This window comes from Colletotrichum fructicola (assembly GCF_000319635.2).
Source record: "Colletotrichum fructicola Nara gc5 chromosome Unknown KSG_Nara_v1_contig01, whole genome shotgun sequence".
Classification (NCBI taxonomy): domain Eukaryota; kingdom Fungi; phylum Ascomycota; class Sordariomycetes; order Glomerellales; family Glomerellaceae; genus Colletotrichum; species Colletotrichum fructicola.
The window spans coordinates 1,785,374-1,795,720 of record NW_027094051.1 but is presented as its reverse complement, the minus strand read 5'-3'; the positions used below and the strand labels follow the sequence as shown (position 1 = coordinate 1,795,720).

The 10,347-nt window shown below is 54.6% G+C and overlaps 1 protein-coding gene across 1 annotated transcript; it reads right to left on the bottom strand.

The window, feature by feature from the left end:
• Nucleotides 1–3,006: 3,006 nt before the first annotated feature.
• Nucleotides 3,007–4,278, bottom strand: CGGC5_v000517 (Zinc finger protein; the record flags this gene model as incomplete). Its single annotated transcript, XM_032032373.1, has 4 exons — nucleotides 3,007–3,134; nucleotides 3,195–3,646; nucleotides 3,737–3,938; nucleotides 3,996–4,278. The coding sequence occupies 4 exons, from the start codon at nucleotides 4,276–4,278 to the stop codon at nucleotides 3,007–3,009; spliced, it is 1,065 nt and encodes a 354-aa protein (XP_031888606.1).
• Nucleotides 4,279–10,347: the final 6,069 nt, after the last annotated feature.

Here is a 10,347-nt window from a genome sequence, read left to right as displayed (position 1 = left end):
TCCGTCCCCTCATCACCCCGTCTCCGTTAGCCTCTTCCGTAGCCTGCCCCGATTCTCCGCCCCGAAACGCCTCCATCATGGCAAAAAGAAGAGACATGGCGGCGAGTCAAACCCCCTCCCCCTCTCTGCCCCCCCTCCTTGTCTGTAGTAGTGCCAGTTCCGCCTTTCCGTGTTGCCCGCCGCCGCAAAACTTCGACTCAGTTGCCGCAACGGCGCCTGGTCCCAAAACAAAACCCGCCGCTAAAGCAAAGCGCCCCGGAGCCACAAGTTGGACACTTTGGACCGGCGCGTGGACCGACCAGCACAACGTCGTGCCTTGGAGCCTCCACTTTCACACGACACTTTCGCCTTCGCTTCACAATCGTCTTTCAGCGTCTCCAATTCCCCTCAACCCCCCACTCTTCTATCCCATGTTCTTCAATGTCCAAACTGCGAAATCCAAGACCGTTACCACCACGCTTTTTTTTTAAGTCCAAAACTGGGTATCGGCCGTCCGTGTGTAAGTACCTCTCCAGACGGGCACAGATGCGCGTTTGTGCCTAGCTTCAGCATGCGCATGTGTGTGTGCCATTCGTCCCCGCGTACCGAACGCAACCGCCGCGCCGATCTCTCTCTGACCACGCGGCAAAGCTCCTCCTCCTCCCATCTCTTGACGTGGAACACTACGTGCGCTCTTCTTTCTCTCATCTCTCACACGCACACGCAACGCATTTCACATGCAGTGACATACCAACAACAACAGACGCAAGATGTGTTCCTTGACACACCCAACCAAACCGGACGATCACCCCCTTTCCCACATGAGATCGGCGCGGCGTCTTTCCCCCCTTTCCCCCCCATCCCCCTGTTTTAATCTGAGCCACTCGTTCATGGAGTTCGTTGCCATTCCCAGGTTCTCGTCAGAAAAGAAAGAAAAAAAAAGGGAGAGAGTTTAAACTTATCCCTCCCATTGGGTGTGATATGCTTGCAATGCCTCGTTTCGGGTTTTCAGCTGCAACTCGCGGTACCAGCCGTTCAAGCCGGTAGGTCAGGCAACGGACGCCTGTGGTTCGTTACCAAAAGACCAGCCTCATCTCACATATCAACAAATCATCAACACTCCAACACATCATTGCCGAAAAGGACAAGCAAAGGGGTGGCGAGTCGGTGAGAGCCGAACACACCTTTCCATATGGCCTTAATTCCCAAATGCGGGGGGAATGGGATGGGATTGGGATGCATGGCTGCGCGCGTGCCCTCGTGCGTTTTGTGATGGGATTTTCCCATATCTCGATGGGCTGCTGCTTGCTTGCTGCCGCTTGCTGCTGCTGCTGCCGCCCCCATGCCATGTGGTCATCAATCCCATCTATCTGATGCTTCCATGCCCGGGCTGCCGCTAATCGATCGAACCCTTCCCTTCCCGTCTTGTGCTAGGACGTCCAACAACAAAATCCTCCTTCTCTTAAAAAGGCCCCCCCTCCCCTCTATTTTCCCTCCCCTCTATTTCCCCTCCCCTCCCCTCCCCTCCCATTTACATCTGGGAACAAAGGAGTGGTCTGATGTTTTTTCGACGCATGCCGATCTCCAATATCCGTGCTGTCGAAACGGCTGCAGATTTCATCGTGGGGTGTGTGAGAACCAAGCTGAACGCGGCGATGCTCTGCATGTCAGAGCATACCAAGGCGCAAGCGAGATGGAGCAGAGTAGTTGTTTCAATGTGTTTTGTTTTGTTGTTCGCACTACTATTATATTATACTATGTCGCGACAATATGTACCGCTTATTCCATGTTCAGTAAGTTCCCACCAGCCGAGTATCCAGATCCGCCTCCACCCACCCACCCACGTGCCGCCGCCTAATCTTGCTTGCTCTCCCAAAAAAGATTGACCCAACCACGCCCATTCTCACAAAAACTCCGTGAGCCCAGTAGTTATAGTCGTAGCAAGTAGCAAGACAGCACAATGCCAAACAAATAACCCAAACGATGCGACTAAGATGCTCGAAGCAATTAGCTTGATGGGTATAATCATCGTGTGAAACTAATAGTACAGGTCGCCCTTTCCCAGAATCTCTGTCTTTCAAGAGATGTTTTTCTCTGCGGAAACAGGGGCGAGTTTTGAGAACCACGTAGGCCCCTTTTGAGTTCGTCATCTAAACTGCAACCCTTGGTAAGCAACATGATGCCCGGGCGCGGAAAACATGATGAGCGCGCAACAGGATCAACTGAGCGAAAAGGAAAAAACAATGATGAAATATCCCAGAAATCCGTAGAACGCCGAAGGGTGAGGGTATCGCCGGGTCCTCCATGACCACTGGGAGATCTTCTCCCTCTTTGGCACAACTCTGACAACCAAAGAAAGCACAAAAACGTGGTTGGTCCAGCCACCAACCTGTCCCGTTCCCGGGAGGAGCGAGTGTAGTGTTGCGTGGTGTGGGGTTGAGCGATCGACAGTGAAGTGAATCTCGCCCTTGTCCACCCATATCCTCCTCTTTCCCATCCCCTTTTCTCATTTCGCGCCGGCCAAAACGAGGGTACGCCGATTCCACCGCCACGCTTGATGAGTCCGCTGACCCAAATCGATGTCGGAGGATTCGATAATAAAATAAACAAAATTTGGTGGATAAAGTCCAGCATATCGTGAGACGCCTTTTGTGACGCTGAACCAAAGTGACAACCCCGCCCGCCAGTTCCTTTGCCGCCGCCCGACTTTTTGTCTTTGTCTCTTTCGCTCGCAGATAGGTGGATATTAAAACGAGGGTAGAGAAAGGTATCATGTAAAACCAGAAAAAATAGGACAATGCGAACCGTCTAAAAAATCCCAATTGTGATGCCACTCAGTGAGGTGCAGGATATATGAGTGGTGCCGAGAGTGGATATGGGATGATGATCATGACTCGAACCGGAAAAATTCGTGATCTCGTACTAGCCCTGCACGCGGCAGACTGTCTCGATGTTTCGGATGCCTCGATGCAAATTCGGTGTGCCGCCAAGAGCAAACCAAATGCTCAAGCCTCCGATAAACGTGATTTAGTCGGAGTTGTGATCCTCAGATCCAGCCTCTGACCGGGCATCGCCCTTGTGCACCTTCTTGTGCCTTCGGAGATTTGATACAACGGAGAAGTGGCGGCCGCATCCCTCAACCTCACAAGCGAAAGCTGAGTTCGAGTCAGCATGAGAGCACAATTGGGCTACTTTTGAATGAGAAAGAGACATACGCTTCTCGCCAGTGTGGCTGTACATGTGAGTCTGGAGAGACGAGGGCCTGGTGAATCGCTTGTCGCAGACCTTGCACTTGTGCTTCTTCTGCGTGCTGGATGAAACCTTGGAGCTGAACTGTCCCATCATGGACTGGGGAGCCGGAGGGATCTGAGCCGCCATGAGACCGTGGGGGCGAGGCAACGTCCTGGAGGTGACAGACTCGATGTCCGAGCCGGCGGTAGAGTAGTCAGAAACGGAATCGGCACCGTAGTAGTTGCCAAATCCGGACGCGGAGGAAACGGAAGAGCTGGTAGAGTGAGTCGAGGGGAAGCCGTAAGCATCGCCAGAGCCCCTGTCACTGCGAGCGCCGTAGATGTTGCGCGGGGTCTCTTGGCTCATGGCGAGCATGCCATGGCTGGCGTCGAGTGCATCGGCGAAGCTCCTGCGGTCATCGTGATGTTGGATTCCTCTGTTGCTAAAGTCAATCATTGAGTTGCGTTGTGGCCGGGCCAGGACGTTTGGGTCCGAGACGTCGACCAAGGAAGTTGAGGGTACTGACGAGTGAGAGAATCTTCTGGAGTGCTCGGGTTCCGGGGCGAGGGCGAAGGTAGAGCGCATGGGAGCGGGAGCGTATCCCATTGTCTCGTAAGGCGTGGGCGAGGCGGTGTAAGAGCCGTTGACGGGGGAGGCGGCCGTCGCGTAAGAGGCATCACCGTAGGCAGGAGCCGAGGTGGCGGCCATGCGGTTGATACTGAGGATATCTTGAGGGAGCGTGAGTAAGTCCGTCCTAGGCAGAGGGTCTGCCATGGGGAGACTACCTGCTGATGCTGCCGTCACTGGGATCTGGCCATAAGAACCCAAAGATGAGGCATTGCTGCTCGTGCTAGTGCGGGCAGTATGTGACCTGTCCAGACTCAAACCCGAACCGAGACCATGACCGTTGCCGACCGCATACAAGCCGTTGGGTGCTTGAGGGGAGGACGAGGTGTTGGCCCAGGGGTTTGAGAACTGGGGAGAGGTGGAGGAAGTAGCGTAGGAAGACATGTGGTCGAATGTGTTTAAAGGTCCGAATCGTTGTTGGGAGTCTAGTGTCATAGTCATGATCGGAGTGTGTGGTGGTGAGAGTGGTGGTGGTTGATGTGAGAGATGGGATGACGAGGTGTCCGTCAACAAAGGTTCGGTGGGATAGCGTTTGCTGATCAGATGCGAGTGTCCGACTATTGAAGAAAAGAGCCAAGTCGTGACACGGATCAGATAGAACTGGATGATCCCGTGGGAGATAGGAAGTTGAGGTTGGGGGATCAGCGAGGTTTAAGTGTGTGCCTGTGGACTACTGACACACTTGTATTTGAACCAGTTGAGAGCTGAGACCAATCGTTTGGGCCGACCAGGCAAGAGTCGTATGAAGCTTGTTGCACAGTGGTCAGCGGGACATGGGAGGAAGTGTGGAGACGCTTTCTCTGCAGACAACTGTGACGACTCCGACTCAGAGTGATCGACAGCGCCAATATCCCGTGGGAAAGAGGCCGAGGCGGACAGGGTTGGGGGCGATTAGGTAGGGTAGCAGGCTGGTTCAGATTGGGACCGGGGGGCAGGCTGAGGAGGAGGAGGCTAGGACTAGGGATTGGTGCTGGGGACCGGGACTGGGACTTGGATTGAGGGTCGAGCAGACCAGGTGGTGGTGGTGGATGGAGAAAGAGGATGTGGATGTGGATGAGCGACTGCGGAGCGGATGCGCGGTAGTGCGTAGCGTGGTGTAGATTGGAAGAAAGCAGAGAGAAGAGATGGTGGCTCCAATTTTTGACAAGACGACCAGGAGAAAGGAGACCTGGAGTACGCCAGGGACAGTCGGAATGGGAGAAAGATCTGCGGTGTCGAGGACAGTTTGGTGAAAAGTCTCGAGGTCAATTGGGGAGCCGTGACAGGGACCCCAGGTGTCCAGCAGTGCGGTGTAATGCGAGGACGGACGGCTGTGAGGTCAGCCGGGAAGAGACGACTGTAAGGTCTTTTTTTTTCTGCTCTGCGCCTGTGCTGTCCCCTCACACAAAGTTCGAATGGTGGGGGTGAATTTGTTGTTGTTGTTGTTGGATGCGGCCGTGAGTGTGCTGCAGTGTGTGCCTCTGGCCTCTGGGCTTGAGGATTATTGCTTCTTTTTGCGGGTTGTGTGTATGGTAGTGGTGCTCTCCCGCTTTGGATAGAGAGACTTTGGAACTTGGCTATGGGACGATGAAGCGAGGCGAGCAAGGCGAAGCATCAACGAGAAGGCGGAGCGCGTCTAAGGACGATTGTGTATTTGCTTGGTGCGGTTTGAGGTTGGTTGATGGAGCTGATGATCTCTGATGATGAGCGTTCAGAAAATTGGGTCAAAATTGTAGATGGGCCCGAAAATGATGGGAGGCGAGGGAACAACGCTTTTACATCTGGTGGTGCCGGGTCGGGAAGGAGAGACACAGAGATGAAGCTATGATGTCGGTTTACTTGGTGTTAGGTACGTTGTGTGGAGCGATGAGAGAGAAGGGGTGGGGTGTGTGGGAGAAAGGGGGGGCGTGTGAAGGGGGTGTGAAGGGGTGTGGTCTGAAAAGTGAGGTAGTCGACGAGAAGGAAAGAGGGCAAAAGAGTGAAGGGTCCAGGGTAAGGTAGGGTATCGTTAGCCATGGATGGGATGGGGGTTCAACTCGACGAATGGGACCGGGGGGGCAGATGGGGAGGGAGGGAAAGCAGAAGGGAAGGAGGGAGGGGGGCCAAGGGCAGGGACCAAGTGAAGTGGACATGGTCATGGCTGGTCATGGCAGCAGCTAAGGTGCTGCTAGCACTATGGATACCTTCCCTATGACACCCGACTGCACTGAGGAGAGGAGGAGCACAGCGGTGGAAGCAGGCAGGAGCAGTCCTTGAGGTGGGAGAAGGAGAGGAGAGAGACTTGCCCCGGTACCTTCTTCCTAGAAGTTGCCGGTACAGTCAAGGCCATGCCTGTACAGGCCAGGTACCGCGCTATGCGGGAGCAACTACCAGCGAACAGCGCGGCTGCCACCAGTGCATCTTCGTTTCGTCCGCCCGCTTGCCAAGTACGGCTGAAGTATCTCATTCCGCACTCGCCTGCCCCGACTCGGTACTTTGGACAAGGCTAGCAAGTGCAAGCACCACCTGCCACCCACCTACCTACCTACCCAACTACGAGCCTTCCTTCCTACCTACCTGTGACTTGCACTTGCACTTGCACCCGCACGCTTGCCCGCTCGCTCGCTCACCAGCGCTGCCACTGACTGCTGCTTGAGTGTCCTGCTCTCACGCGCCTCCCCCACCAGTCACCAGTCCCTACCTACACCACGTATGGAAAGGTTCAGTCCACAAGGTACCGGTATCTGTTTCTCCCGCTCGCCATCGCCTCTAGCGCATTGCCCATAATGTCGTCGAGAGGAGCTCACTCTCTCTTTCTGCCCCCATCTGCCCAATCCGAGCCATATCCACCGCACTAGCATAGCGTGAAGATCAAGGTCGTGAAGTAAAGGTCAGGGTCGAGTAACGTAGGATGGCGGTCTTGGTTTCCGGTCGACCTTTTCTCTGTCTGTCTCTCTCTATGACAGAGAAACAGGACGCACCCCGAAGGAGAAAAAAAAACGCCACTTATGACGGGCAGGCAAGGACACGGCACTGGAGGGGGCAGAGGCCAAGAAACCCCCGACCGGACGAGGAGCTTGTGCCTTTTTTTTTTTTTTTTTTTTTTTTTTTTTTTTTTTTTTGGCTTGATGTCGGCGTACGTAGGTAGATACGAATATTGGTGGGCGGACTGGCTCCTCATTCTCTCCTCCTCCTCTTGTCCGGGAATTGGGACATCTCATTCGATAGGTGGGCGTCCAAAGCCGAAGCAATCAGATTGTGGTGAGTGGGAGGATGGATATGCAGGGTCTTTGCAACAGAGAGAAAAAACCACACGACTCCTTTCCCCTACCGCAAGGCCTACGCAGCTTTCGTACATGGGAAAAATCCCGCCATGCCAGATACGTAGCCAGCCTGCTAGCATCATGGCCAGATTCAGACTTCCCAAGCCTTGACTCGGAAACGGCGCTGTTCGCCACAAGTCCCTTGACCAGGCTGAGAAGGGTATCCAGACTGCCAGACACTTTATTTCTGAGAATGGCCTGCTTGAATGTGGATGGATGGGCTTTAAGAGCCAGGGTTGTTTGGGCGTTCTCGTCCAACAGCTGTCCAACGATAGTGTCCCGTTCAGATATACATCACAGCAAGACAACGCGGTGTGACTGCCTGCCGCCCAACGAAAGTCCTTTTTTTTTTTTTTTTTTTTGGTGTTTTGCCAAATGGAGGTGTGCAGAGCCCAAGTGCGGTCCTATTGATTTCTCTCCCCCTTCCCGCTGCGTGTGATGGCATCGTAGGTCTGCACCCGGAAAGTGTCATGAACGACGTGAAAGTAAAAAGAGTGGAGGGCAGGGCACGGCAATAACATCTGAGTGGTGAATTGGCTTCAGAGAGGAGCTCTCGACTGGAGCATCGCAGGCGCAAGATGAGGTACGTGACCCCGTGACCGCTTCCGCTTTGCCAGCAGCAGTCAGGTAGGCCCGTTAGTAGGTGGGCTACCATGAGAATGCGTCTCCTCCCCCCCTCTCTCTCTCACACAGTCTGTCCACTGAGCAGAGAGGAGGAAAAAAACAGAGAGGATTGGTAACTTTGGTACACAAAGCAGCCTCTTCATTGCACCGGGCTGCGTTCGCTCCATAGCGCTCACCTCTGGCATCCAAACGATGTCAACGACATCCTTGCGCGTCGACAGAAAAAGGACAAGGGTAAAGTTAGAAGACGTATTGCGGTACTGTGAGGCCGGCATGCAAAGGGCAAAGGGAAAAAAAAAAAAAAAAGGTAGGGGTGAGCCATGAAGAAACTGTGAGGGCGCAAGGACAAGAGAAGTGGACCGCCATAGTACTGTGCTCTGTGTACAAAATACTTTTTTTTTTTTTTTTTTTTTTTTTGGGTCGTCTGCCTTTTCCACACACGAAAATACTATGGTCGCTCGCCCACTGGTAGGGAATAAGCAACCGGCAACCGCAGACTGACATCAATGAGGGCGCCAAGAGAACAGACCTTCTGCTGGTGGGCAGGGGCCCTTGACATGGTGGGGTGTCCCTGGCCAAGACGAGGCGGCGTGTGGTTATTTTGTTGTGCTAGGTAGTGAAAACCTCAGGGCGTCTGCTCCTCGACCTCAAGTGCACCACTGACGTAAGGCACGTCAATGTATTGATGCGTTTCGAGCAGGGGGGCGCAAGGTTGAAACAACCTCCACAGGTGCCCACCCGGAAACTGCTGTCATCAACTGGCAGGGGAAAGGGGAGGGGCGCGTCTGGGGGCTCTTTGGAATTGAGCCCTGGTGGTGAACATGGTGTGTGGGAGGACCGACATTGAAGCACGACGATAGAGTGAGTGCAAGTGGAGGGAAGGGAATGGGGAAAAAAGGACGAAGGGGACGAAAAAAAAGGGGAGCCACTAATTCAACAATCAGATTTGACCTTTCAACACTCCCTCCAGGCTCCTCCTCATCGTCGAGGACACAGACACTCAGAGACAGGCCCTGCCTTACAATACTACACTGCCTATCCGTACCAGAAGGATACCTTACGCAGCGCACTACGTACTACACAACGGGTACCCGTAGATGTTTCCACGTTCCCTGCCACGCTCTCTGCGCCTGCTGCTCTGCTTGCCTGCCCCCCCAGTCCTCATCATCCCCATACCATACCCATCCCCTCCTCTATCCTGTCCCTTCTGAAGGGGGAGGGGAGGGGAGATGACATGGGGCCTGCACAGATGAGGGCGGGCGGAATTGAATGAGAGGGTGCTGCTGGACCACATCGCAACCGCGGCTTTGGGCAGCAAGAATGCTGGACCAGAGACAGAAGGGTTCGACATTGTCGTCATATCACCGCATCTCTGATACGTTGACATCCCACGCCTGCAACCCATCCCACCAAGAGTACGAGATGGACGCAACTCTGCGATCCCGTCGCCGCCCTCGCCGTCGCCGTGCCGGGGGAGCGAGCGACATTGCCCATTTGCCTATTCGTATACCTTGACGTCCTCCGGCTTTTGATGAGATGACCGGGGGGCACGGAGCAGGGTGCCCGCCATCCCGCCTTCCACTCATGTCGACATCCAGTCGAACCGCCGCTATCACATCAACGACAGCCATGGAGAGCCTCAGATTGGGGGGGGGGGGGGGGGGGGGGGGGGGGATGCGCGCCCGTCATAGCTACCGCCAAACACGAATGAAAGAAAAGGAGAATGCGCCATAGTGGCAGTTTCGCAACCCCCTCCCGCGCGACTGCTCTAGTACACCGCTGTGACTGCTACCCACGCTCAATTCACCCATTCAGCCTTCAGTCCGCGTCTGTTGGATGCTTGGGTATACTTGCAGCCGATTTTGGCGGGCATGGTACTTCGGCGCAGGTCTCACTCTAGCGTCGACGCCTGCACGCAGACATCAGACGGGGTCCCTGGTGGCGAAATCCAACGCTGGCTGACATCAAACCCGCCAGGAAAACTGCACCGAGAATGCTTAAACGTCGGTTCCTGCTCAGTACGTGGGAGGGAATAACAAAAAAAGGTTACATGTATGACGCCAGTGTCAGCTTCCGCCTCCTCCCACGACCACAAGGAGCTAGCCCATGAACACCTGTGGAAGGCGTCCTTGCCGCTGTGATAATAGTGGTGGTGGTGGTTGAGGTTTTGGTCTTCGTTCAGGGTATCTGTTTGTATCACGGTACGACGGGGGTTGAGGGAGCAAATTCGATGGGGTGTCATGTCGTCCACGAAGCCCTTCGTTTGTGGATTTGGACTGACGTAGTGAGTCTCTCTTTCATGCCCTTCCCCATCATCAGCATCCCCTTCATCTGCGGTTGCGACACGCTTGGCCAAGGAAAAGACCGACCATCATCATCGCGCACTCGTCCTGCTGGCAAGTTCCCAAAAATGCGCCGTATGTACTCTTCTCGTTGTTCGGCCTTCTAGCCGGCCGGGCAACGCTTGCCAAACGTCAAAGAGGCCCAGCGATTACATCAACGATCTGGGGTACCCTCGATTGGCGCTGCCCCTCATCCACCCTCATCCATCCTCAAGGGTGGAGATGCCGCTCCTATTCAGCATCCCGTACGTACCGCATGTTGC